The sequence below is a fragment of the Catharus ustulatus genome, chromosome 23 (assembly GCF_009819885.2).
Source record: "Catharus ustulatus isolate bCatUst1 chromosome 23, bCatUst1.pri.v2, whole genome shotgun sequence".
In the NCBI taxonomy this organism is placed as follows: Eukaryota; Metazoa; Chordata; class Aves; order Passeriformes; family Turdidae; genus Catharus; species Catharus ustulatus.
The window spans coordinates 8,026,991-8,054,673 of NC_046243.1; the positions used below are offsets into that span (position 1 = coordinate 8,026,991).

The 27,683-nt window shown below is 52.7% G+C and overlaps 1 protein-coding gene across 4 annotated transcripts in view; it reads right to left on the reverse strand.

Moving 5' to 3' along the window:
• Positions 1-374: 374 nt before the first annotated feature.
• The window catches only part of LOC117006607 (acid-sensing ion channel 2), a 387,177-nt gene continuing 359,868 nt past the window's right edge, over positions 375-27,683 (reverse strand). For 2 of the 4 annotated variants that reach the window (XM_033079140.2, XM_033079142.1), the window contains exons 3-11: positions 18,053-18,180; positions 9,915-10,065; positions 9,035-9,091; positions 8,196-8,349; positions 7,275-7,366; positions 5,400-5,479; positions 3,287-3,355; positions 1,308-1,475; positions 375-768 (exon numbers count right to left, since the gene is read on the reverse strand). In XM_033079140.2, coding sequence (XP_032935031.1) covers positions 1,374-1,475; positions 3,287-3,355; positions 5,400-5,479; positions 7,275-7,366; positions 8,196-8,349; positions 9,035-9,091; positions 9,915-10,065; positions 18,053-18,180 — 833 coding nt within the window. In that variant the 3' untranslated portion in view covers positions 375-768; positions 1,308-1,373. Of the gene's footprint in view, positions 769-1,088; positions 1,476-3,286; positions 3,356-5,399; positions 5,480-7,274; positions 7,367-8,195; positions 8,350-9,034; positions 9,092-9,914; positions 10,090-18,052; positions 18,181-27,683 lie in introns of those variants that run through there. The other 2 variants (XM_033079138.2, XM_033079139.2) reach the window with 2 other exon arrangements.

Below are 27,683 nucleotides of genomic sequence, written 5' to 3' on the forward strand. Positions count from 1 at the left end.
CCCTTGTCCCAAGTCCCTCCCCAGGTTTTCTCCAGGCTGCCTGCAGGCACTGGAAGGCCTCAATGAGGTCACCCCAAAGCTTCTCCTCTCCAGGCTGAACAAAACCTCATGGAGAGGTTTCCAACACCTCTGTCAGCAAAGAGATGCCACAACATCCCAGAGATCCCAGCACATCCTGGAGATCCCCACCTCAGAGAAGACAGGGATGCAGTTGAGCATGGTACTGGCACCACTTCCACCCCATCCTGAGCTGTGTGAGGACATGGTGGGAGAGGAAAAGGAGGGATAAGGGATGAGGAAGAGCCCTGGGAAGGCTTTTCCTGGGATCTGCCCTCCCACTGGGGATGAGGGCAAGGCAGGAATGACACAGCCTGGCCATTTCCACAAGACCAGCTTTAATATCAGTCAGGAGAACGAGGAGAAAGCACAGAATCCATGAATGGGAGAAGAAAGAAATTCCAAAAATTCCCCCCAGAAATTAAAAAAGAAATGAATGAAGCCAGCCCCACCCAGTGCTCCTGGACTCTGCAGGCTCTGCAGGTGGAGGAGCAGGACTGGGATGATCCATAGGGAGCCCCTGTGGCTCCTCTCCAGGGATGCTCACCTTGGGCTGAGCTCGGGATTCAGCCCAGCCTCACCCGGAGGACGCGACCGGGAGAAGAATCCGAGAGCGGCGACTTTTGCATCTCTTTTATTCTAAAACTCTCAGCCTACGGCGCTGGGAATGGAGAATTCTGGGATGCTCCTTCTGGCACTGAAACCCAGGGACTGCAAAGAGGAACAGAGCTGAGAGAGGCAGCTGAGGAATCCCGAGGCCAGGACAAGCCCTGGCATGCAGCACTTGGGATATTTGGGATGCTTCCTTTGGGATTTGCTGCTGCTGCTGCTCAGGCTTGGACAGTCCCAAAAAGTGTCCTGTCCCTCCAGCCTGTGTGCCAAGTCCCTCTCCAGCTCTCCTGGAGCCCCTTTAGCACTGGAAGGGACTCTGAGGTTTCTCTTCTCTGAGCTTCCCTGCTCCAGGTGAACATTCACAGCTCTCCCAGCCTGGAGCCAAACCCCCCCGGGAGGAAAGGACAACAGGAGTCAGGTCCAAGGCGCCTCTCACTTTGGGCAGAGTATATTTAGAATTTATATTTTTATATTATTTTTATATTATTTTAATGCATAGCGAGTTTTTCTTCTTTTTTTTTTTTTTTTATTTTTAATAGATTTTTTAAAATAATTTTTTTCCAGTATTTTTTTTTCCAGTTTTTTTTTTTTTCCAGTATTTTTTTCTTCCATCTTTTTTCTTTCCCCCCAGTGCAAACCTGAGCTGGGTCCCTGTTTTCCCTGTGCAGTTTTCCTTCTCGGGATGGGCACTGTGGTGGGAGGGGTCAGCAGGCGATTTCCTCCAGCGTCCCCAGCGGGGCCTGCAGGGGCACGGTCACAGTGTGGCTCAGGCTCTCCGAGTGGTTTGGCACTGGATCACAGGTGCTCTGCCGATGGAAAAGCAGGCAATGCTTTATCCACAGCTCCTCACCCTCCCACAGCAGGCACTGAAACACTCCATGCTTCCAACACTGATTGTAACAAGAACTGGGTAAAGGAGCCACAACCACAGAAAGCTCCTTGGAGAGCTTTGGGCTGGAAGTCAAACTGCTGGGATGGCACAAAGGGAAACCCAGTGTTATAAATGCATATTATGGTACTGACTATTCCCAAATATCAGGGTGGATACCATATGTGTGGTGTTGAAATGGTTTTTAAGATGTAGTTTTCTCTAAGAGTAACATAGGCTAATAAAGTATCTTTGTGGTAACTGAACTGCCTGCTTGGTTGGAAAACACCCAGTGAAGACACCTGCTACTGCTACACCAGTTACCAGCACCAACCATCTGTAAAAATTAAAAACCACAGCCCAAACTAAAACTGACAAGAAAAATAAATTACAACCACAGACAAAAAGCACACATGGTCTAAAAAGGCAAACTCAAAGAGTGGCCATGTAAAACAGTTCTTGGAATATGGAAAATAGTTTATAGAAAAGTTTAAAAATGTATCATGGCTCTACGAAAATGCAAGGGGCTGATGAATTTAAGGAGTGTCTCCAAAGCAGCAGGGCTGCTCTTGGCTGAATGCCAAGCACCTGACCATTATAATCTTTTATTTTATTGTTTGTCTCTTATTGTCTTTTATTAAACCTTTTAAAATCCACCAAGAAAGTGAACCTTGTTTTTCACACCATTCTTCAATCACCTCAGACAAACAAGGCTGAGGGACAGGAATTCATCCACAAGAAATGCAGCAGAGACTCTTCCCTGGCTGGGTTTGGGGTTGACAGAGACTGAAATAGTTCATGCCTCAAACATTGATATGAAGTTTTATATCATATTAAAAAACCCTTTATATAATTTATATAAAGTTTTGCTCATTACAACAAAAACTGGGTAAAGAAGCTAGAGCCAAAGAAAGCTCCCTGAAGATACCTGGCTGGGACTTTTGACTGTGAGTTAAACCACTAAATTAGATAAAGTGAAAATCGATTCTTTAATCATCTCAGGCCTAGGAAAAAACAAACAAGGCTGAGGACAGGAGTGCATCCACAAGAAAGCCAGCCACAGCAGAGACTCTTCCCTGGCTGGGTTTGGGCTGGGGGAGATCAGAGCCCTCAGGAGCCAGGTTCACTCCCCCAGAAGGAGCAGGGAGGAGGTTCTGGGTGTAGCCTCTGGTCAGAGGCACTGCACAGCCATCCTCCCTCACACAAACAGGCCCAGCTGTGGAACCCTCAGTCCTGGGCAGGTACATCCATAGGATGTGCATGTGAGAACCCATCAAAGACTCCCAGAGTGCTCCCCAGAGCCATTCCTGAAGCCTTGCACAGCAGCACTGCACAGGATGCAGCAAACCTGGAGCCTGCTGTCAGAGACAACAGCTAACTCCACCCTGGGGACGTGCCTGGGTTTTCCTGCCCAGCCTGAGCTCTATTAGCCATTGGATTCTGTGCTCCTGGAGGGACCTTCACCACCAAGAGCAGCTGGGGAGGATCAATGGGATTCACAGATGATGATATTTTCCTCATTCTGGCTCTGTCACTCTTTCTGTTCCCCCCACCCTTGCTTTTTCTCTCTCTTCTCTCTCTCTCAAATTTATTATCCAATGAACCCCAGACTGTTGTCACAGGCATCTGGTCCTGTTTCCTGGTCCTTAATTGAGGCAGAGGCATATAAACTATAATTTTAATAACTGGATCCTGACACAGGTGGGAAGAGCTCCAGCATCCCCAGGGAATTTTGCCTTCTCTCCTTACCACGTTCTCGTCATGGCTCCCGTCCTCTTCCTCTTTTCCAAGAAGGTCCAATAATTTTTCCTTGATCAGCTGCAAGAAGAGGCAGCTGGGGTTAAGGTGGGAAGAGGCTGCAGTGGGACAGGGAGCACTGGGACTTGCTGGGTTTGGGGGTGCATTCCAAAGGGCTGGGAGGAGGGAGATGCTCCAAGGGCTTTGCCATGGAAAGGCTGGGAGAGCTGGGGGGGTCCAGATGGAGAGGAGAAAGATCCAGGGAGAGCTCAGAGCCCCTTCCAGGGCCTAAAGGGGCTGTGGAGAGCTGGAGAGACAAGGGATGGAGGGACAGGGCACAGGGAATGGCTCCCAGTGCCAGAGGGCAGGGATGGATGGGATATTGGGCAGGAATTGTTCCCTGGGAGAGTGAAAGGCCCTGGCACAGGGTGCCCAGAGCAGCTGTGGCTGCCCCTGGATCCCTGGCAGTGCCCAAGGCCAGGCTGGACAGGGCTGGGAGCAGCCTGGGACAGTGGAAGGTGTCCCTGCCATGGCAGGGGTGGCACTGGATGATCTTTAAGGTCCCTTCCATCCAAACCATTCCAGAATTCTCTTACAAGAATAAAACCCACAAAAATTCCATTTTTGGGACACTTTTGGGGTTCAGGGAAAGCTCCCACCTCTGTGAGCTCCATTTCCCTTCCCAGCCTCCTCATTTTCCTGCTGCTGCAGGATTTGGCTTCCAGGGAAATCCCATAAAACTTGGGAACTGTTTTACTGGAAAATTTCCACTGGGAGAAAAGAGAAATAAAACCAGGAAGAAGAAAGCTGAAATCCCGAAATCCCAGAAAATTGGGTCAGCTCCTAAGGAATGTGGACCTGGCTGGTGCAAGAGTGTGGTGGGAATTTGGGACTACAAGGACAGAGCTCAGCAGAAGACCACAAAAAAGCCTATGTATGGTCACTATTTCCCCCAAATTTGGCCAATCCATGAAAAAAAAACAAAAAAAAAACCAACCACAAAATATCTCATTGCTTTAATTCCCAGATTCTCTTTCAGTTTTTGGCTGAAAATGCAAATTTTTGGGGTGCTGATCCCCTCTTTGTGAAACTCCAAGCAGAGGGAAAATAGTGTGTGGATTTTTTTGACATATTAAGGTATTTTATTCCTTTTTTTCCTGGCTGAGGGGGGTCAAATATCTGGAAATGTGAAGATTCCCCTGTTGAGGCATCCCCAGGAGCTTCTCTGAGGGGACAAAATGAATTTTAAGCCCAAATAAAAAGAAAAAATAAAAAAGAGCAGCAAAAGTACCACATTTGACAAATTTTATCAGCAGATGTCAAAAAAGGGAGAAAACCAGAGAGGAAAATCCCAAATTTGCGAGTTTTCTTAGGGCCTACTTAGGAAAAATCCCCAAGAAATCCAGGAAAAGGCAAATTTAATGAAACATTTGGGTATCCAGGCCAAGATCTAAATTCAGGCTTAGTTTTTGTTGCTCTCTGAGCTTTAGCCCTGGAATTTTTCCATATTTTTTATTCCTGGTTAATGGCACCAATGCTTGAGCTGCCTGGGAGAGATTTGGGATGGGGGGAATTGTCTGAAAATACAAAAATATAAAGTCAGCATCCCAAAAAAATGAAAATGAGGGGATTTGAAGTGAGTTCAGAGCTGGAATTGTGGAATTCCCTTCCCTGGAATGGGACAGTCTGGGTTAGGACACCCTAAATCAACAGCCATGGACAACTGTGACATCCCATGGGAGTAAAACTCCCTGTTCCCACTGGAGTGGGGCTGTGGGAGAGCTGGATGAGGCAGGTTGGAAATCCAGGATTCTGGGGGGGCTCTGGGATCCCCAGGGAGCAGAAAATACAGGGGTGAGGGGCAGCAGGATTGGAAATCTGGGATGAGGGGCTCCAGGATGGGAAATCTGGGATGAGGGGCTCCAGGATGGGAAATCTGGGATGAGGGGCTCCAGGATGGGAAATGCCAGCCTGAGGGGCTCCAGGACAGGAAATGGCAGCCTGAGGGGCTCCAGGACAGGAAATGGCAGCCTGAGGGGCTCCAGGACAGGAAATGCCAGCCTGAGGGGCTCCAGGATGGGAAATGCCAGCTGAGGGGCTCCAGGACAGGAAATGCCAGCCTTACCTCGTACAGGTAATCGAAGAGCTCGAGGATGGTGAGGATGCTGGCCCCGATGAACAGCCCCATCTGGCCACCAATGTCACCTGCAGGGACAGCACCATGAGGGCTCCCAGCACTGCTGGGCCCTTAGATCCTCAAAAATTGGGAGAAATTTCCCTCAGAGCAGCAGCATCTCCAGTGGCACCAGCAGGATGGATCAGTGGATCAGCATCCCAGGAATGGGCCTGCACCCCAAAGTGGTTTTCCTGCTAATGGAGCCTGGAGTGCTCCAGCTGCATCCCAGGAATCCCAATTCCCAGTCTGGGGAAGGTGCTGGGAAGAATGAATATCCCTGGAGCCAAGGACAAACTCCAACCTAGCAAAAAGTGGGAAGGGAGGTGCCCTGGGGTTTTTGGGAAGCATCTCTTAGCTTCTGCTTGAGTGTCCCAAGGTGGAGGAAGAACCTGAGGAGAGGAGATTCTCAGGAATCTGCTGGGAAGGTGACTGGGATGTGGTGCTCAGGGAAGGCAAATCCCATGGATTGTGCTGGACAACAGCCCTGGATTGACCCCCAGAGCAAAAGCACCCAGGGGTGAGGGGAGAAGGGGCCTTTTCCAGGGGTGTCCATGAGACACAGAGAGAGGAAAGAGGGAAAAGGTTTGGGAGTAAAGTGAGAACCTGGAAGGACCCCAGGGAGTGCTCTGGATTTACACCAGGCAGGATCACCTGGAGGCTCTGAGCATGGGGAAAAGATTCTGGGATGAGGCCCTCCTTGAAGCTCCAGAGCCCTGGGAACGAGGGTCCTATGAGGTGCAAATGAGGTTTGGGTCAGAGAGACCCCAGCAGCCTCCTCTTCCTCTCTGGAATTCCTGGAAAAGCCCCAGGAGGTGCAAAGGGGTTCCTGAGGGGGCATTTGGCAGGGCCGCCCATGTGGGGCGACATGGGGACACCTCTGTGTGCCAGGGGTGACCCAGCTCCAGCTTCCCAAGGTGCTGAGCACTCCCAGCATTCCAGAGGGATCCAGGGTGGCTCAGGGAGGCTGCAGGGCTGGGGCAGGGCTCACTCCCCCCAAACCCAATGGGGCCAATCCCAAACCTACAGCTGGGACCCCAGAGCTGGAGCTGATTTGGGGCTGAGCAGCTCAGGGTCTCCTGCAGCTCTTCCATGAGGTATCCAAAGGCCAAGGGTCCAGGCCTGGTTGGAAAAGGTGGATTTGAAGCAGGGAAGAGGTGATGGGGAGATGGTTTTGGGATGTCCCCTGCACCACAGACAACACCCAGCACCCCCCCATCCCAGATCTCCAAAATGGAGGGGCTGGAAGCAGGCAGGGATGGAGCAGCTTCAGAACATTCCATGGATCTCCTCCACCTCCTGCTGGAAAGGATGGATTTGGAGCAGGGTAGAGGTGATGGAGACGAGATTTTGGGATGTCCTCTACACACTGCCCAGGGGGCACCATGGGGAGCACCCAGTGCCCACCCAGCCCCAAAGTGTCCCAAAAATGGGAGCAGGCAGGGATGGAGCAGAACCTTGCATGGGTCTCCTCCAGCATTTTCATGAGGCATCCAAAGGCTAAGAGCTCAGGCCCAGATGGAAAGGATGGATTTGGAACAGGGGAGAGGTGATGGGAGATGGTTTTGGGATGCCCTCCACACCCTGCACCACAGAGGGCACCCAGCCCCAAAATCTCAAAAAAAAGGGAGCAGGCAGGGATGGAGCAGCTCCAGAACCTTCCATGAACCCACGGAGTATCCACAGGGACAATGCTGGGATGCCATGGTGATGTGAGGGAAGTAGAGATGGGGCCTTGCTGGGGCTTTCCAGGCTGTGGACCCCTCCCAGCCTCCTCTGCCCCTCCCAGACCAGTAGAGACCCCAAACTGGTCCCAGTCCCCCTTACCAAGTAAGGCTGCAACTTCATAGGCTTTCTTCTGCTCAATGGTCTCGTAGTTGAGTGCTTCAAAAAAAATGTCCAGCACGAGAATATTCTCTCTGGGGAAACAGGAAAACCATCAGCCCAGGAGCCACTGGTGGCTCAATCCTTTGGGATGAAGGAAAACCAGGATTTTGGGGCTTTATTCCCCTTTGTCTGGATTGCTCCTCTCTCTGGGGTCCTCAGAACCCAGAGAACTTGGAGCTGGAGCAGAGCAGGAGCTCAGGGCACCCTCAGGGCTCTGGGGGCCTTTGGAGCAGGTGGGAAAACTTTCCCCAGAATTCCTCAGGATTTTGGATCTCACTTTGCTGGGAACTCTTTTATTGGATGGTGACTCCTGATTGTGAGGGTGGGCAGGCCCTGGCACAGGATGCCCACAGCTGCTCCTGGATCCCTGGCAGTGTCCAAGGCCAGGCTGGACAGGCCTTGGAGCAGCCTGGGACAGGGGAAGGTGTCCCTGCCATGGCAGGGGTGGCACTGGATGGGTTTAAGGTCCCTTCCAAGCCAATCCATTCCATGATTCTGTGAAGCAGAATCCAAAGGATCTGGAACAACTCTCACTTCCCACACATGGCAATCACATGCTCAGGGCTGGGAGAGCTCCATGGCCCAAGGACCTCAGTCCAGAGATTCCAATCTCCAACAGGACAAACAAAACTGGGAAATTTTGCACTTTTTTAGTAGGACTGGAGGATTCCCATGAGGACAGTCCTTGTGAAGGAACTCAGGCTGTTCTGCTGAGAAGAAGTCAACCTCATCTCTTCCAGGTTCTCACTCTGCTCTTCCCTGGAGGACATCCCTGTGCTGGGGATGGATTGGCCAGGATTGGGCCTTTTCCAGACATTTCCCTCCCAAAAACCAAAGGAATTCAGGTCCTCCCCCACTCACGAGATGTATTTTTCTGACTTGTTGAACTTCTTCTCCAGGTACTTGGCTGAGGTCTTGCTGGGGATCTTGACCATGGAGAGCTCCTTGTTGTACCTGGTAAGGTTACAGGGGGTCCTGCAGATGCAGTAATTGCTGTCCTTCTCTGCCAGGAGACCTGCAGGGGGGCAGCATGGAACTCTCAGAGCAGGGACATGGAGCAGGGCAGGAGCAGAGACTGTCCCTCCCAGAAAGGGGCCAAGGGGCCCAAAATGTCCAATGTCCTGGACATTTCTCTCCCAGTTCATTCCAGTTCTCACCATCTTGGAGAAGCCTCTCGCTGGAGGCCACACTCATCAACAGCTTGGAGAACTCATGGCTGAGAATCCTAAATCCAGACTTGGAATGGGTCCCTCCATCCCAAACCCCACCCCAGAGGGGCTCCTGGGGCTCCCCTGATCCTGAGGGTTTCTGTGCTCATGGAGAACCAGGAGGAACTTCATCCCAGGGTGCATCCAGCACTTCCCAACAACCTTGGGGTAATCCCAACCCCTCTCCAGGCTGCAGATCCCCCGTTCCTGCCAGCCAGGAGGATCCAGGCCCAGCCAGGAGGACCCAGACCCAGCCAGGAGGACCCAGGCCCAGCCAGGCCCAGCCAGGAGGACCCAGACCCAGCCAGGAGGATCCAGGCCCAGCCAGGAGGATCCAGGCCCAGCCAGACCCAGCCAGGAGAACCCAGGCCCAGCCAGGAGGATCCAGACCCAGCCAGGAGGACCCAGACCCAGCCAGGAGAACCCAGGCCCAGCCAGGAGGACCCAGGCCGCTGGAATTCCCCTGGATGCAGGGACTGCCCCGGTACTCACTGAGCGCGGGCTCTGCGCATTCCTTGTACTGCTCCGGGGTGCAGAAGGGAGCATCTCCTGCAGGGACAGGACAAAGCCATCACAGGGGGACCCTGTGCTCTCCATGGGGACCCAGGGACCTCCCCCAGTCAGGTCACCCCGGCTGTTCACACCCCTCCTGCCACAGGGGCCTTGTCCTGCAGGAGCTGCTGGGAACAGCACCCAATGTGGCAGTGGAGCTAAAAAAGGTGGGATTTGGTGATCCCAGAGGTTTTTTCCAACCTTAATCAGACCCAGGTCTCTCTTCCATGGCTTGCCCCTATTTTACAGGGAATCAGGGAATATCCTGAGCTGGAAGGGCCCTGCAGGACCATCCAGTCCCTCCTCTGTTCCCGCACAGACACTCTCTGGGGGAAGAACCTTTCCCTGATCCCCAACCAAACCCCCATGTGCACAACCTCAGGCCATTTCCTGGGTCCTGTCCCTGTCACAGGGAGCAGAGATCAGAGCTGCTCCTGCCATGCCCCTCCTGAGGACACTGAGCTCCCTGAGCTCTGCTCCAGATGAACATCCCAAGTGGCCTCCGCTGCTCCTCCTGCAGGCTCTCTGGACCCTTCCCCATCCTCATGTCCCTCCTTTGGACCCTCTCGTGTTCTCTGGTGTCTTTTTTATTTTGTGGTGCCCAAAACTGCCCCAGAACTCTGGGTGAGGCTGCTCCAGGCCAGAGGAGAGCTGGACAATCCTTCCCTCCCCCTCTGCTGTCCCTGATTCCCCAGGACAGGGATGGCCCTGCTGGCTCCAGGGCGCTGCTGCCTCATCCCCAGCCTCTCCAAAGGCCATGGGCACCTGCTTCCCTCACATACCCCAGCCCCCAGTGTCCCCTGGTGTCCCTGTCACTGACCTGGCATGTGCACCATCCTGCAGTTGCAGTTCTCCACGATGTAGCGAGTCTCGCAGTCGATCCTGCAGGCTGTGACGCTGTACACCGGGAAAAACGCCAGGCCCAGCTCCGGGGAGCGGCACTCGCCCCACGGTGGGGGCAGGTACGTCAGCTGGGGACAGGACAGGGACATCAGCTGGGGACAGGACAGGGGTGTCAGCTGGGGACAGGACAGGGGTGTCAGCTGGGGACAGGACAGGGACATCAGCTGGGGACAGGACAGGGGTGTCAGCTGGGGACAGGACAGGGACATCAGCTGGGGACAGGACAGGGACGTCAGCTGGGGACAGGACAGGGGTGTCAGCTGGGGACAGGACAGGGACATCAGCTGGGGACAGGGATGGGGACATCAGCTGGGGACAGGACAGGGACATCAGCTGGGGACAGGGATGGGGACATCAGCTGGGGACAGGACAGGGACATCAGCTGGGGACAGGACAGGGGTGTCAGCTGGGGACAGGACAGGGACATCAGCTGGGGACAGGACAGGGACATCAGCTGGGGACAGGACAGGGACATCAGCTGGGGACAGGACAGGGGTGTCAGCTGGGGACAGGACAGGGGTGTCAGCTGGGGACAGGACAGGGACATCAGCTGGGGACAGGACAGTGACATCAGCTGGGGACAGGACAGGGGTGTCAGCTGGGGACAGGACAGAGGTGTCAGCTGGGGACAGGACAGTGACATCAGCTGGGAGACAGGGAGACAGGGATGGGGACAAGGACAGGGCAGGACACTTCCCCTGTCACAGGAGCTCCTCTGTTGTGGGGCAGCCACTGCAGTCCCTCAGGGCACCTCTCTCCCTCCCAGGAGCTCCCTGATTCCTGAGATAACTCACTTGGGACAGGCCGTCCCTAAGGAGCTCTCCCGGTGCCACGGGAGCAACACTCCCAGGTGACAACGAATGTCCTGGAGGTGACACTGCCAGGTGACAATGAACATCCTGGAGGTGGCACTGCCAGGTGACAATGAACATTCTGGAGGTGACACTGCCAGGTGACAATGAATGTCCTGGAGGTGACACTGCCAGGTGACAATGAACGTCCTGGAGGTGACATTGCCAGGTGACAATGAACGTCCTGGGAGTGGGAGCAGCTGTGGAAGGATCAGCTGGAATTTCCGCCTGGCAAACTCCACTTTACAAACTGGAAAAGCTCCACCAAACTGTCCCCAAGCAGGAATATGTGCACATTCCCTGGAAGTGTGTGCAGTTTTCTCCCAGTTGCTGCTCCCAGCCTGGCACGGGAATTCCGGGTTAAATCCAGGGGGATTCCAACCCTAAGGGCTCCTATGAATCCCTTCCTGGCCAAATCAGGGCTGACACCTCAGGAAAAGCCTTTCCATGCCAAGCCTTGCTCCCATGGAACTGCTGAGCTCATTTCAGAGCTGGACTCCTGCTCTCTGTGCCACTGGAGCTGCTGGAATGCTGAGAAAGGCACCCCAAGGAGGCAGGAACAGGAGCAGGAGGGATGGGGCAATCCCAGCCCTCAGCCATGGAAAGAATTAATGGGAGAGACTTAATTGGGTTTGATCCCTCTCCCTGCAACCCCTCCAGATCCTCCTCCTCCTGAGGGCTTCCTGGGGAATCCCTTTCCTTTCTTCCAGATTATCCCAACTGGGGGTTGGTGCAGGGGTCCAGAGCTGGATCAGCCCCAGCATTGTGGAGCTGCTCCCTCCACCCTCCCCTGCTGCCTCCAAAGTGGGAACAAACCACATCAAAGCAGCAGGAAAAGCAGGGAAAGGCAGCAGAGACATCCCTGCCCTGGGATCCTGCAGGAACTGTGCTCCCTGGCAGCTTCCCAAGGGCTCCTCCTCCTGCTCCTGCCTAGAGAAATCCAGCTCCAGCCTATAATTGAGGGTGACAAACTCCCAGCCTGGCCCTTTTGCAGTCATTAATAATTAATTAATGAATTAAACGTTTTTCCAACCCTCCTGATCCCAGCTTTCTCCAGGATTACTGGGATCACTTCCCAGCTGGCAGGTGCTAAAAGGGGAAGGAAAAAATTGATTTGACTCCTTGGAAGCTGGATGGATCCTGCTTGTCCCAAATGCCAGGAAAAGAGGGGATGAGTTTGGAAAACCTGAAGGGAAGAGATCCCAGGGGAAGGGGAGGATCAGCTCCTGCTACAGCCTGTCCCTGGCCACACTCCTGCCTTTCCACACTGCTCCTGGCACAGAGCCTCACGGGAGCTGCCAGCATCTGCCTGCAGCCACAGAGGTCATTCCTTCAATTAACTGGAAGTGCTATCTCTGTTTTTTCTGCCTGTTTCATTTTCTCAAACAGGGAAATGTGGTGGAGATGATCCCAGCAGAGGTCGGGGCAGCTTCATAAAACCCTGGAATATCCTGAGCTGGGAGGGTTCCCAACAACCCCAGCCTGTGCATCCCTGGCAGTGCTGTCCTGGAGCTGTGGCAGCCTCGGGGCTGGGACCATTCCCTGGGGAGCCTGGGCAGTGCCCAGCACCCTCTGGGGGAGGGAAGAACCTTTCCCTGCCCCATTTCCATTGGATCCAGCACCGATTCCTGCCCAGACCCTCTCCCATGGCTGATGGCACCAAACTCCAGCAAGCCAAGGAAGGCTCCAACCCCTCCCTGAACATCCCACCTGGGCTGGGCTCCCAACAAAACCAGAACCAGAACCCTCCATTCCTTAACGAGACCTCCTACAGCAGCAACCTCCTGGAACTTCCATCCCAGGCAGCTCCAGCCCTTGTGAAATGCTGAAAAACCCAGAGAGCCACGGCTGGCTGACCCCAGCTCCCAGTTAATGGTGCTGGAATTGTCTGTTTGCATCTCCAACTCTTTTCCCATCCTGGTTGTTCCTTCTCATCTGCTCCTTTCCTGAGGAATTGGTTTTAGGGGACAAATTTGACCCTTCCAGCCTCTGGAAGCTCCCCTGGAGCAGAGCTCAGGGGTGTCACAGGGCCCACGAGTGCCCAGGGAAAAATCGAATTTAGGAGCTCCAGGGTCCTTCTTTGCAAATCCAACAGGAACAGCAGCACTGCAATCTCCTGCAGGTCCATAAAAAGACCAGGGCAGCCCCTCTGGAGCCTCATCCTGGGTTTGCTCCCACTTCTGCTCCCCCTGCATGAGCTGGGACTGTGGCTCAGGTGCAAAATCAGCCTAAAATTCCCAATAACGTGGAATTATGGAATTGTAAAGGTTAGAAAACACCTCTGAGATCAAGCCCAGCTGTTCCCTCCAGGCCACCACTGCCCCATGTCCCCAAATGTCACATCCACATGGATGAAATCACTCAGGGATGGGGATTCCCCATGGCCCTGCTCCAAGAAATTCTGCCTCTCCTCCTGCTTATTCCCTGGAACATTTTCCCTCATTCTCACAGAAAATTCTGGCTGGATTTGTTGGACTCAATTCCCAAATTCTGGCAAAGGTGCCCAGTTTGGGGAGTGGGGGGAATTGGACTCTGAAGTTTCCCTATCCTCACTTTTCCACCTTTTTATAAACTCCTCTTTTCCACAGGGTACAGGAGGAGCAGGAAACCCAAACCATTCCCTCATCCTTGGATCTGATGGTTCTTCCCAACCTCCCTTCCCAATCTCTGCCTCTTCCAGGCTCTGCTTCATCTCCATCCCTTCCCTCCAAACCCATTTTCCTCTGCATCCATTCCTGATTTCCTCTCAACCATTTTTTTCCAACCAAAACTCCTCTCCTGCCCTTCAAATTCAAAGTTTTCCTCCATCTGCTGCTTCCAACTGCTCCTGTGCCATGACTGTTCCATGGGATTGGTTTTATGGGATCTCCTTGTTGAATTAATTCAGAATTTTAGGGTAAATGGGAGAGAATCCACTGGGAGAGTTTGTGGGATTGAGGGGAACAAAGAAATCAGGGGGTGAACCTTTATCCACGAGGGGTCAGACCATGGGTGGGAGAAAATGCTCAGAGCAAGGGCTAGGAAATGTAAATCCATGGAATTATGGAATGGTTTGGGTTGGGAGGGACATTAAAGCTCATCCAATTCCAACCCCAGGGACACCTCCCACTGTCCCAGGCTGCTCCAAGCCCCATCCAACCTGGCCTTGGGCACTGCCAGGGAACCAGGGGCAGCCACAGCTGCTCTGGGAAATCCATTCCAGGACCTCCCCACCCTCCCAGCCAGGAATTCCTTCCCTATATCCCATCCAGTCCTGTCCTCTGGCAGTGGGAGGGACAGGGACAGGGAGGGGATAGATGGGATATTGGGAAGGAACACACATTTCCTGGACTCACATTGCCTGTGTCCTGGCACCCCATCCTTGTAAAATGGCACCTCAAATATAGGAAATGTTCTTTAACTCCTCTTAATCCCCAAATCCCAGTGCTTCCACTCTGACTGGGAATAAGGGTTTCCAAGCCATCACTGACAGCCCTGAGTCCTACTTTGCCATCTCTCTAATCCCACTCTGGATCTGCAGTTCTGTACTTCTGCTCTCTATCCCATAAAACCTTTGGAGGGGATGAGTCTCCAGAGCCCCAGCAAACAACACTGTTCCAGTTCAGAACCCAGGGCTCTGAAATTTTTATGGCCAACTTGGCAGGAATTGCCCTTTTCCCTTTTACTGTCCATGTTCCCTGAATGCCCTGTGCAGCTCTGTGGGAAGTCTGATCACATTCCTGATGGAAGAGTTGATGCTGGGATGCTGCAAAAACCAGCCTGGGAAAGGGGAAGGAAAGAGGTATTTCTATTTCTCCATGGAATCAACCCTTAAAAATAAGGATTTTTAGTGTGTCTGTGCAAGCCTTGGTGCCATGGTCAGGGAAAAGGGGAATGTTGCAGGGGTAGTGCAGGGACAGTGCAGCTTCCCAAGGTCTGGAGGGGGAGATTCCAACACCAGGCTCACCCCAAAGTGCCTGGAAAGGGGAAAATGGAAGGGCATCAATCCAAAGCCAGGAGTGGTGGCAGCTGAAGGGCAATTCCCAATTCCAGGGGCACTGGCCTCCCTTGGGATCCCTCTGGAGGCGATGGATCCTTCCTTGCACCAGCTCCTGCCCAGCTACCATTCATGAGCACACAAAGCTCATTCACCACTCAGGAATTGCCATGGAAACACTCCTGGAGATGCTGGAGCATCCCAGTGGGAGCTGGGATGGCACTGTGGGGTCCCTCCCATGGGAAATGGGGTGAAAGCCCCAGGGCAGCAGCTCTGGGCTCCCATTCCCATGGGAGCCACTCCAGCCTCTCTCTCTCTGCACTCAGGCCTGAAGGGGGATCCAGGGAGGATTCTCCATCCAGCCCCTCCTGTTTTCACCCCAATCATCCATTGTGTGCTGGCTCCTGCCTCCCTTGGGGAGCTCAGCCCTGGCTCCCCTGAACTTCAGGGATTGCTTCAGTCTGAGATTTCATGGAACCCTGGAATGGTTTGGGTTGGAAGGGACCTTAAACCCATCCAGTGCCACCCCTGCCATGGCAGGGACACCTCCCACTGTCCCAGGCTGCTCCCAGCCCTGTCCAGCCTGGCCTTGGGCACTGCCAGGGATCCAGGGGCAGCCACAGCTGCTCTGGGCACCCTGTGCCAGGGCCTGCCCGTCCTCCCAGGGAACAATTCCTGCCCAATATCCCACCCAGCCCTGCCCTCTGGCAGTGGGAGCCATTCCCTGTGTCCTGTCCCTCCATCCCTGGAAATATTCCCTCTCCATTTTTCCTGCAGCCCCTTCAGGTCCTGGAAGGTCACAGTTTGGTTGCCCCTGGTGTCTCATCCAGGATGAACAATCCCACTTTTTTTTTTAACCAGGAAATATCTCCCTTGGCCACGCATCCAGAAGCATCCACCACAGTTTATGGATAAACCTCCTGCTGAAATTGCTTTCTCAGGAGTTTTTGTTGCTGACTCAGCATTTCCATCCCTGACATTGCAGGTCCCTCCCAGGTTGCTCCTGCATTAAGTCCCAAGGTGGGATGCATTTCCCATGTCTCCTTGCAGGACCTACAAGGCTCAATCACTGCAGGGGGAGGAGCAAAGCTGATTTCATTCTCATTTTTCCAGCCTGAGAGCTCACTGTGAAGGGAGATTTAATGAGGTCCCAACCAAGGAGCCAGAGCTGGCTCTAGACAGGGGGATTTTGGGAAGCTCTGGGTGGAAAGCCACGATTTATCCCCTGGTCTCAAGATGTGGATCCTCACTGGTGCCAAGCAGCTGCAGCCCTGGGAAGGCAGAAAATCAGGGAGCAAAGCCCAGGGAATGCTCTGATTTCCAGAGTGGGATGGGGAAAGGAGGGAGGGATTTGAGCAGGGCCCCAGGGAATGACTCCAGAGCCAGAATGAATCCCCACACCCCAAATTCTGTCCCACAGAGGATCCACAGCTCCCACCATCCCAAATCTTCCCCACTCCACACTTTTTATCTTTTTAACTCCCTGAGGCTGCTCTAAGCTGGGAGATGGGAAACCAGCTCCACTTTATCTTCATTCCTGCTATTTTCCAGCTGCAGGATCATTTCTTTTATGGCCCAGGGTGTAAAACTCTGGGTTCATAACTGTGTGGGCTCAGTCCCAGGGGATTTTCCTGGAGCTGTTCCACCTTTGACTTTGGTTTATTAAAGGAGCAGCACAGGCAGAGAGATTGAGTTGGAAAGACCCAGACTAAATCAGGGATTGGGATAAAAGCTGCACATTGGGAAGGTGGGGGAAGCCCAGAAGGCCCCTGAGGGATAATTAATTAGACAAAGTTATTAATGGCTGTAATTAGGTTAAAAATTACTTTCTGGGAAGAGGAATTGGGGTGGGAGTTGAATGCTGGAGATCCTGCCAGTTCTCCTGGGAAAAGGCTTTGGAGCACTCAGATGATTTTAAACCAATCAGAAGATCCTAGGAATGAGCCATTCTCTCTCCCAGCAGCAAAACTCTGGCAAAACCCCCTGGAAAAAGGGACACCCTGGAGCTGAGAACCCCTAAAACTGTTCTCCTCTACATGTCCCATGTGGAAGGGGGGATTAGGGGAGGGACATTTGTCCCTCTCTCTCATCTGGATGATATTCTCCTGGTTGGAATTCTCATTTTTCAAAGGAAATATTGGAACAGGCAGTGCTGGCAATGGGGTGGGGATGGATTCCAGCAGCTGCAGCAAAGGCCTGGAGTTTGCACCAATTTAACCCAAAGCCCTTGAGATCCCTGCTCCCAAATCTTGTCCAGAATGGAATTTTTAAGGAAGAGTCTTTTCAACCACTGCTGGAGCTGCCAGGTGGGTCTCACTTGAGGACCTGCTCTCAAAATCTTTGAGCATCAGGTACCACCTGATGCCCCATCCAGCCCTTTCTAGCTCTTCCCATCCCTGTCCATCCATCCATCATCCATCCATCCATCCATCCATCCATCCATCCATCCATCATCCATCATCCATCCATCCATCCATCCATCATCCATCCATCCATCATCCATCCATCCATCTATCCATCCATCCATCCATCTATCCATCCATCCATCATCCATCCATCCATCCATCCATCATCCATCCATCCATCCATCCATCCATCATCCATCCATCATCCATCCATCCATCCATCCATCATCCATCCATCCATCATCCATCATCCATCCATCCATCATCCATCCATCATCCATCCATCATCCATCATCCATCCATCTATCACCCATCCATCTGGATGTGTTACTGCTCAGATTCATGGAAGGCAATGATTCCCAGCTATCCCAGCAGAGTTTATCATAAATCACGTGGATATTCTGGTGTCATCTGTAAGATTCCTGCTGTTCTCCATCAGGAGACTCTGTGCTCCTCCCTCTTTTTATATCCTTGAAATGTGTTTTTTCTGGGAAAACCCCAGGGGGTTGGACAGGACCCAACACTTGGAACTGCCATGGCTCAGCTTCCAACCATGGAAGAGCAATGCAGGGAAGTCACCAGAGATGAAATCTCTCCTGGAGATGGAATTACTGTGGGACTTTAAGGAATGTGGGAATGCAGGACTGTGGGAACGCAGGGGAGATAACCTGGAAAAGCTGCCCTCCTGCCAAGAAATTTGAAGCAAGCATCAAAAACCTGTTAATGATGGAGCTGCATCTCAAGGGGTGTGAATTATGGGCAAGGAACCTCTCCCAGGAAGGCCCAGAGGGATGCTGGGGTGAAACAGGAATTTGGAACTTACCCTTTGCTCCTGGGTGGCCACAAAGGTCTGGAATCCGGGGGCCACCCCAAATCCCAGTTCCTGGACGAAGGGAGGCTCGGACTGGCTGTGGATCTGCACTTTGACTCCAGCCTCGAACGTCGTCTCCTCTGGAAGAGAAGTGGGAGGTTAAGGAGCTCAAGAACAGCTGGAATGTTCAGATCCCTGATAACTGAGGGAGGAAATTCAGCAGCAGGAGTTGCTGGGAACAGACCACTCCTGGGCCTCATCCAAAATCACCTCCCATCAGCACCAGGAGCATCCCTGGCTCCTGATCCAGCTCCTCCTCCCTGGAACAGTGGTTCCAGCCTGCTCTGAACTTCCAAGGAAGGGAAACCAGAAGGGGATCTCCCCTTCCAGCTGGAATTTGGTTCCAGGACACTCTGATGACATTCCCACATCACCAAACCAAACCAACTCTTTCCCCAGCCCGAGCCCTTCCTACCCTCCAGGAGGGCTCCAATGCTGCGGATTCACGGATGCCCCTCTGCTGTCCCATCCCTGACACAGCCCGAGGCCACCTGGGAATGTTGGCCATGAAATGACATCAAAAAATTTCAAGGAATTTTGAGTTTGGCAGCTGCTCCAGGCTGGAAAAGCCTTTTGGTCTTCGGCTCATGTTGAGGGTTGGGTTTGTTTTCTTGTTCCTTCTTACCTATAGAATTTTCCCCATGGGTTGCTGGGAAATGCTGACTGCCGGTACTTCGGGTACTTGAGAAAACAAAGGGTTGGTGGGCTCAGGTAAAAGGAGGGCAGGGGCAGCTGCTGGCTCTGGCTCGGCGGCTTCAGTGGGGTACGGGACCTTCAGAGCTGTTTTGTGCTTAGGGAAAAGAATTTACCATAGTGGGGATGAGCCTCTGCTCGAGAGAGCAACCACTGACTCGGGATCTCATTAACACCGACCTCACTAAGAAGAGGGCCCTGTCCCCATGTGCTCGTGTACAGGGAATCCTGAGCCCCCATCCCTGCCCTGAGCACCAATCCCTGTCCTAAACCCCCACATCCCTGTCCTAAACCCCCACATCCCTGCCCTGAGCCCCAGTCCCTGCCCTGAGCCCCAATTCCTGTCCTAAATCCCCAATCCCTGCCCTGAACCCCCATCCCTGCCCCGAGCTCCCATCCCTGTTCTGAGCCCCGATCCCCGTCCTCAGAGTCCTTCTGGGGCACCAGGACTGACCCCATGGCTTCGTGAGGCAAAGCCTCTCCTCCATCCTTCCCATCTCAGCTGTCACAGGGTCCCTGGGGCTGGTTGTTATTAATTCCATAGCTGTTGTTGTTTTGTTTGCCTTCTTATACATACTAGTAAAGAACTGTTATTCCTATCCTCATATCTGCACCTGAGAGCCCCTTAATTTCAAAATTATCAGAATTTGGAGGGAGGAGGTTTACATTCTGCATTCCATGGGAGGGTCCTGCCTTCCTTAGCAGACACCTGTCTTTCAAACCAAGACAACACAGCAGAGCTCAGGGTGATGGGAAGTTTCCACATCCCAAATCCATGAGGAGTAACTCGAGGTCAGTCCCTCTTTGCCGCTAAAATGAGTGGACAGAAGTCACCAAGTGGCTTTGGAAGCAGAATTGATCAGACCAGATTGGCCCCATGGGCTCCTGTCCTCACACACCGGGGCTGTCACCTCCTCTCCTCGGGATTGCTGCTGCTCTCACGTCCCAACAAACCTGAGATGCCATCTGGGACTAGGATTGACAGAGGAAGTTGTTAGCGAGGCCCAGTTTGGTCTAAACCTGGAATATTCCTGGATCTGCATCCACGCTGGTGGCCAGCAGTGCCGCCTCCACATCTGAGCAGTTTCTGTTGGAGGATGAATCATTCCTCAGCTTCCCACTATTCTGTAGGATTTTCCTACTATTGCATTGTGCATTTCAACTTCTAACAGCTCTGGGAGAATCTCAGGAGCAGGGAATCCCAACCATTGCCAACTCTGGAGTTGCTTCTCCAGGTCTGCACAAAGAGGGCTGGGAGGACACGGGCAAGGACAAGGGAACAATGAGGGGACACTGGAAGAGGTTTTGTGGATCTCAGAAATTCAGGATTTCATTGAATCCTGGAATGGTTTGGGTTGGGAAGGACCTGAAAGCCCATCCAGTGCCACCCCTCCCAACCTTCCACTACCCCAGGGTGCTCCAAGGCCTGTCCAGCTTGGCCTTGGACACTGCCAGGGATCCAGGGGCAGCCACAGGTGCTTTGGGAACCTGTGCCAGGGCCTGCCCACCCTCACAACCAGAAATTCCTTCCCCAAATCCCACTAAACAGACCCTGCTCACCCAGGAGCTGCCAAAGCAAACACAGAGACCCCACAGGTGGGGGTGGGTTTAGGTTGGGATTTGCCATTTGGATAAATGGGATCATCCCAGTGCTTGGATCCCCTCCCTTCCAGCCTCCCCTTCCTCCTCTCCCTTCCCTTCCAGCTCCAAGGCCTCAGCTCCCAGCTCAGCACAGCCATGGCAAGAGCTGATGCAGGAGTCTGGAATTCTGGAGACCCCAGGCCAGACACTGCCATCACCCCCTGGGACAACCCCAGCCCCAAACCACACACTGCCACAGTTTTTGGAACAAACCCCTGCCAGCTCTTCCCAAATGCCTTTGTTGATGGAGAACATCCCAATTCCACCCCATCCCATCTCCACAGCCCCACAGCATCCCAGGATCTGCCCAAATCCCAGACCAGGCCAGGCTCAAACCCTTCCCAAGCTCCCCCAGCCCCAGTTCCCATCCCGTTATTCCAATCCCACCCACCCCCACGGCTCTGCTGGCTGTTGATCCCCTTCCAGCACTCTGGAGGAGATCCCATCTGCTTCCCTCAGTAATTCCCTGACACCTCGGATGGAAAAGCTCCTATTTAGTTTAATTTGTTGGGCAACAGGAATTTTCCCAAAATATTTTCCTCTAAAACTCCACTGCCCATTTCTGCACCTGCCCCAGCTCCAATTCCAAGGATTTCCCATCCCAGGGGCTGCATCCAGGTCTCCCCATGGGTAAATCCCTGTCCATCTATACCAAGATCCAGCCTGCAGGTATCCAAATTAATCTTAAAAACAGCAGGATTGGGAATTTTAGATGGGAAATCCTGGAATGAAGCCAGTGGTGCTCATGGAAAGAAAGGGAAAGGCCACACTATGGAGAACACTTTGGGATCAAACCACACAATTGCAGACTGCCATCACTGATAACCAGGAAAACAAAATAAACAGGATTTTTTTAGAGGAGCTTCCAACCCCAAGCAGCTTTCCTTGTTTTTCCTGCACAAAGATGAAACCAAAAATATGGAATTGGCTAGGAAAAATTATCCCTTCTCCTAAAAAAATCTATTTCTTCCAAAATTCCTGTTTGCTGCTAGGAGAGGGATGTTCAAAGCCCAGCTTGGATGGAAATGCCTGGATCAGAAGTCATTAACTGCATCTGAAATATTCCACACCCATGCTGGGATTCAGGAGCTTTAGTGGGGATTAAATATTTCCTGGAATTGTGGGAAAAGGGAGAGCCCAGTAGCATCAAAAATCTAGGTTTGAGGTCATTCATTTCTGAAGGAATTTTCCCTGGACACAGCAAATGCCAAAGAGCTTCATGGAACTCCCTGGCACTGGAGAGTGCTCTGAATGTCCCAGGGAAAAATCCCAGCCAAGTTTTTATAAATATTTCCAATTTTAGAAATTTTTGACAATCTGACAGGTTTTTTTTCCCAATCGACAGATTTTTTTCCCCAATTTTTTCCAATTTTACCATCATTTGGAATGGCTTTATCTGGGAATTTCTCCTGGAGCTTTGGGGCTGAGCCACTGCTCTTCCCTTCCCAATTTTTATAAATACCCATCACTGTGGGGAAAAATAATCCTCAAATCCTTGGATTTGCCCAGAGAAACTAAAATCAGTCCCAATCCCTTGGGATTTGGCTTGTCCCAGTTTTATTTTGGGATGTGGGGAAGCCCAACCACCTCCTTCATTTCCAGCCCCACTCTCAGAGTCTGGAAATTCAGGTTTTAATGCATTCCAAGTTGGGAATAATCCAGAATTCCTTGAGAAACTGCATTTTCCCACACATTAAATCCACTCTTGCTCCCAGGGCAGTGTCTCCCAACAAATCCTGAGCTGCTCTTTTCCCTGCAGGATTAAAGGAGCTTGAATTAAATCTAGAATTAACTCAGCACCTGCTCCCAGCTGGCTGCAGAGGGAAGCTCAACTTCCTACTCCTGCTGTTGCCTTTCCATGGCTTTTTAGGGAAGAGCATCCCTGAAAAACTGCAGGGAGCTCCAGCAGACTCAAGGTCATCCCTGAAAATTCAGGAATTAAAATCTCCAGTGCTGCCAAAAGCTGGGAGCTTCCCTCTCACCTTGCCTGGTCCTCTCCAAACACATCCAATTCCCCCTGGGAATGACCAGCTGGAGCTGATCCTGGCACTGATTAATTGGGAAGTGAGGATACAGCCAGAGCTGGGAGGTGTTTCTGGTGGAATTGTTATCCCCAGGTCTGAAATTGTTACTCCTCACTTCTGGAACTGTTATCACCAGCTCTGGAATTATTATCCTCTGGAAATGTTATTCCCAGCTCTGGAACTGTTATCTTCTGGAATTGTTATCCCCAGCTCTGGAGTTGTCATCCACAGCTCTGGAATTGTTATCTCTAGCTCTGGAATTGTTATTCTACAGCTCTGGCATTGTTATGCCCAGTCCTGGAACTGTTATCCTCTGGAACTGTTATCCCCAGCTCTGGAACTGTTATCCCCAGCTCTGGAATTGCTATCCTCTGGAATTATCCCCAGCCAGGAGCTCCAGGGGGGGAATTCCTGCTTGGAGAAAGCCAAAGCAGGTCCCACACATCTCCACCCGGGAATTCCTCAGTTAATTCCCATAAATCTTGCCCTGCTCTGGGCAGAGGGAACAGAGCTGGGAAAGGTTTGGATTCCCCAGATCTTCACTGTCCTTGGCCTCAGTCTCCCTTCTGTAAAACAGGAACAACATCCCAAAGAATTCCTTGGCCTGGAAGTGTCTCTAAGGGCCCTTCCCACCCCCAGGTGCCCCCAAACCCCAGGAGGGGCCCAGGGGGGGCAACGGCCCCAGGGCAGCCCCAGGAGCCACATCTGGCAGGGAGCCCAGATGTGCATCGCTGGGGGGCACTTTGGGACCAGGATTCCCAGTGTTCCTTGGGAAGGAAGGACCTGGAGCAGGGAATCAGCATTCCCTTCATCCTGAGAATCAGGCATGTCCCAGGAATGCTGTGGGATGCTGAGTTCATCCTGAGGTTTTCCAGCATCCTTTGTATCACCATGGAAACCTGGATGAGCCAGGGATCCCCAACCTTCCTGGGGATCCCCCACCTTCCCAGGAAGCACCCCAGCTCCTGTGTGAGCCCTGGGAAGGGCAGGAATTCCCAGCACTGGGATGGAGCAGCCCCAGCTGCTCTGGCTGTGCTCCCTGTTCCCACCACCACCAGATTCCTGAAATCCTCCCCCATTCCTCATTATTCCAGGAAGTGTGCAGGACTTGGATTTGTGTTCTCAGCTCACCCCCAGCCCCTGCTGAGCAGGGGATCCCTGGATGCTCCCTGTGCTCCCAGGGAGTCACCTGCCCCTCCAATCCCTCCATATCCAGGCAAGAATCCTGACCAAGCTCCCAACGCTCATATTTTTCCCAGACAAAGATTTATAGATTAAAACAAAAAGTCCAATTGCCATGGAAACGTGGCTCCAAGGAAGCAGGAGCTGCAATCCCACCCTGGGAGGATGTGGAGTTGTGAAGGCACCAGTTTCAGGTTGGCTGCCCCGAGTGTGCTCTGATTTCCACAGAATTGGGTTTTAGCTCCCTGGAAGCTGCTTGGGAACAGGGAGGTGAAGCTGGAATCTGAAGGCTGATCCCAGCTGAGGCCACGCAGCTTTTCCAGGGAAACCACACACTCCAGATTTGTCCTGGTGGTGTTTTTGCTGTGGGCTGAGCTCAGGAGCAATCAGGGACAAGGAATTTCCTCCTGGATAAAAGGGAGGTGTCTGCCACATCCCCCTGGGAAAAGGGGCTGTTCCCACTGGGATACACAGGAATGACATCCTGTACAGGCTCTGGGTGAGCCCAGCCTGGCTGGATTCAGGGAATAAATTTATCCTGCAGAAGAGAAGGCTCAGGGGGACCTTCTGATTCCACAACTCCCAGACAAGATTGGGGAGGATGGGGATTTCTCCTGGGAAAAAGGGACAGGATGAGAGGAAATGGCCTCAGGTTGCATCATGGGAGGCTTAGGTTGGATTTAGGGAAAATTCTCTCATGAAAAGGGTGGTCAGGCCCTGGAAGGGGCTGCTCAGAGAGGTCTGGAGTCACCCCAGCACAGAATGTCATTTCCATTTGCTTCAGGGAGAAGGGAATGGTGGGAATGGGAGAGAGAAATAAAAATGGCTTTGCCAGCAAAAGGAGACTCAGAGGGAATTTGGGATGGAGCAAAGGCTGGGAAAGAAGCAAAAGGGTGTCTGCAGTCTGATCCCAAGGGATGAGGGCACAGAGCCAATGCTTCCCTCTGGCACCTCTGGAATTCCAGCCTGGCAGTGTCCAAGGCCAGGTTGGACAGGGCTTGGAGAGCTTGGGATAGGGGGAGGTGTCCCTGCCCAATGGATGGACTTTAAAGTCCCTCCCAAGGCAAAGCATTCCACAGTTCTGGAATTCCTACAGCATCAGCTGGGATAAATATTCAGGACAAACCCCAGCTCCCACCTACCCTGGGCTGGGACCCAAAGCTTCCCTACAGAAATTCCTGATTTATCTCCCACTTTGTGTTTATTTGGGTGCCTGCCACCCCATCCCTGGGTCATGGAGAGGGAAGGAGCAGGAGCTGGGACTCCAGAGCTCCTCCAGCTCCTCCCCAGCCTGGAGAGGATTTTCCCTGCTCCCTCCTTTCCGAGCTCCCTCCCTTCCCGAGGAGCAGGAGGTGTTGTACAACCCCACGGAGCCACTGTGCTATTTTTAGGGAACATATTGCATTTGCATCCCAAATCTGGGGCCAGATGGCTCCATGGATATTATTAAAAAGCTCCTTACATAATCCAGGAGCAGGAGAAAGCGCCAGGATTCCAGCCCAGGGCTGGGAAAGGTTTTGCTGGATAAGCAGGATGCAGGAATTCAATATTCCAGCTCCTTGCTCCTCCCTATTAAACTAAATTTTTAAACAAATGTCTGGGAAGCTCTCCTGGGGGTCACTCCAGGGCAGGCAGGGATGCTCCTGCCAGGTGATGCTGTTTCCATGACCAAGGAATACAAATCCCCTTCCCACCTCAGCATCCTCTGGGAATCACGTGTGGCAGTGAAAGGAGGAGGCAGGAGCGCCAGAAGAGCCAGAGCTCCACAGATATTATTAAAAAGCTCCTTACATAATCCAGGAGCAGGAGAAAGAACCAGGATTCCAGCTCAGGGCTGGGAAAGGTTTTGTTGGATGAGCAGGACCCAGGAATTCAATATTCCAGCTTGCTCATGTCCTATTAAACTTAATTTTTAATCATTAAAATGAGGGAACAAATGTCTGGGAAGCTCTCCTGGAGGTCATCCCAGGGCAGGCAGGGGTGCTCCTGGGATGCTGCTTCCACAATTTCTCCATGCTGGAGAAGGAATAAAAATCCCCTTCGCACCTCAGTATCCCTTGGGAATCACATGTGGCAGTGAAGGGTGACCATGGGAGGGACAAGACCCAGAAGATCCAGAGCTCCACAGATGTTATTAAAAAGCTCCTTACATAATCCAGGAGTAGGAGACAGCACCAGGATTCCAGTCCAGGGCTGGGAAAGGTTTTCCTGGATGAGCAGGATCCAGGAATTCAACATTCCATCTCCTTGCTCCTCCTAAACTAAACTTTTCATCATTAAAAAGAGGGAACAAGTGTCCCATGACCTGACGATCTCCTAAGGGTCATCCCAGGGCAGGCAGGAATGATCCTGGGATGCTGCTTCCATGATTTCTCCATGCTGGGGAAGGAATAAAAATGTCCTTTCCACCTCAGCATCCCTTGGGAATCACACGTGGCAGTGAAGGGGCAGGAGGGAGCAGAACCAGAATCTCTGCAGCCATCCTGGTACCTCCAGCATCCCAGGGAGCTGCTGGCAGGAACAGGAGCAGGAACAGGGAGTGGGGAGGGAGCAGAGATTCCCTGGAGGGGAGGGAGGGGAGGGAGGGGAGGGAGGGGAGGGAGGGAGGGAGGGATGGTCCCAGTATCCAGAGCCAGGGGTGTCACTCGTTTGGCCTTGTTCAGATGCTGCCCCCAGGGACTGGGATGATCCCAAATCAATCAAAATAAGGGAAAACAGCACTGAGAGGCACAGAACCAGATCCTGCTCATCCCTCCCCTGCCAGGAGTTTCACCACTTCTCCTGGAACATCCTGAAAAATTAAACAGGAAAAAGTACTGCTGATTTTGGCTGGTGTAGAAGCCAGAAGGAAGCAGAATTCCAGGGATGAGGAGGGGTCCTGGCAGTGCTGCTGCCCCTTTGGGATGATGGATGGATGGATGGATGATGGATGGATGGATGGATGATGGATGGATGATGGATGGATGGATGGATGTATGATGGATGGATGATGGATGGATGGATGGATGGATGGATGGATGGATGATGGATGGATGGATGATGGATGATGAATGGATGATGGATGGATGGATGATGGATGATGAATGGATGATGGATGGATGGATGGATAGATGGAGGGGGGGGATCAATGGATGGAACTGGGATGTCCAAGGGTCCAGCCAGTTTTTGGTATGGATGAAATGGAGGTCATGGAATCCTGGAATGGTTTGGGTGGGAAGGGACCTTCAACCCACCCAGAGGGACAACTCCCACTGTCCCAGGCTGCTCCCAGCCTCAATGTCCAACCTGGCCTTGGACACTGCCAGGGATCCAGGGGCAGCCACAGCTGCTCTGGGCACCCTGTGCCAGGGCCTGCCCACCCTCCCAGGGAACAATTCCTGCCCAATATCCCATCCATCCCTGCCCTCTGGCAGTGGGAGCCATTCCCTGTGTTCTGTCCCTTCATGCCTTGCCCTCAGTGCCTCTCCAGCTCTCCTGGAGCCCCTTTAAGGGTTTTAGGCCCCTTTAGGCCCTGGAAGGGGCTCTGAGCTCTCCCTGGGGCCTCCTTTCTTCAGGAAGGGATTTGCCCTCTCTGTATCCCAAAGCATTGCAGCACCTTCCTCCCTTTGTCCCCCCCATCCCCAGGTGTCCCCCCAGCCCTGTCCCCCCTGCCACCCTCCCGATGAAGGATTTTATGGATAAATAAATGGAAATATAAAAACATTTGCAGTGCGTTTTGGTGCCACTCCCAGGGCATTCCCATGTCTGGGGGGCAGCAGGAGGGGAAGGATTTCCCATGCAACCTGGGAAAACTCCAGGCAGCTCAGCCTGCTGGAAGTGGGCTGGAGAGAGGGAAAATAGACCAAAATATCCATCAGTGGCAGCCTGATGGCAATTCAGGTAGGGAATGGTGGGGCTGGCACTGGAAGGTTTTCAAGGAATGGGGAGAAAACAGCAGGAGGTGAAATCCAGCAGCAGGATGACAATGAGGCTGAGCTGAATCCAGATGGATTTTCCAACAGAGACAAACAAGGGAATTGCTCATCATCCTGCCACCTCAGAGC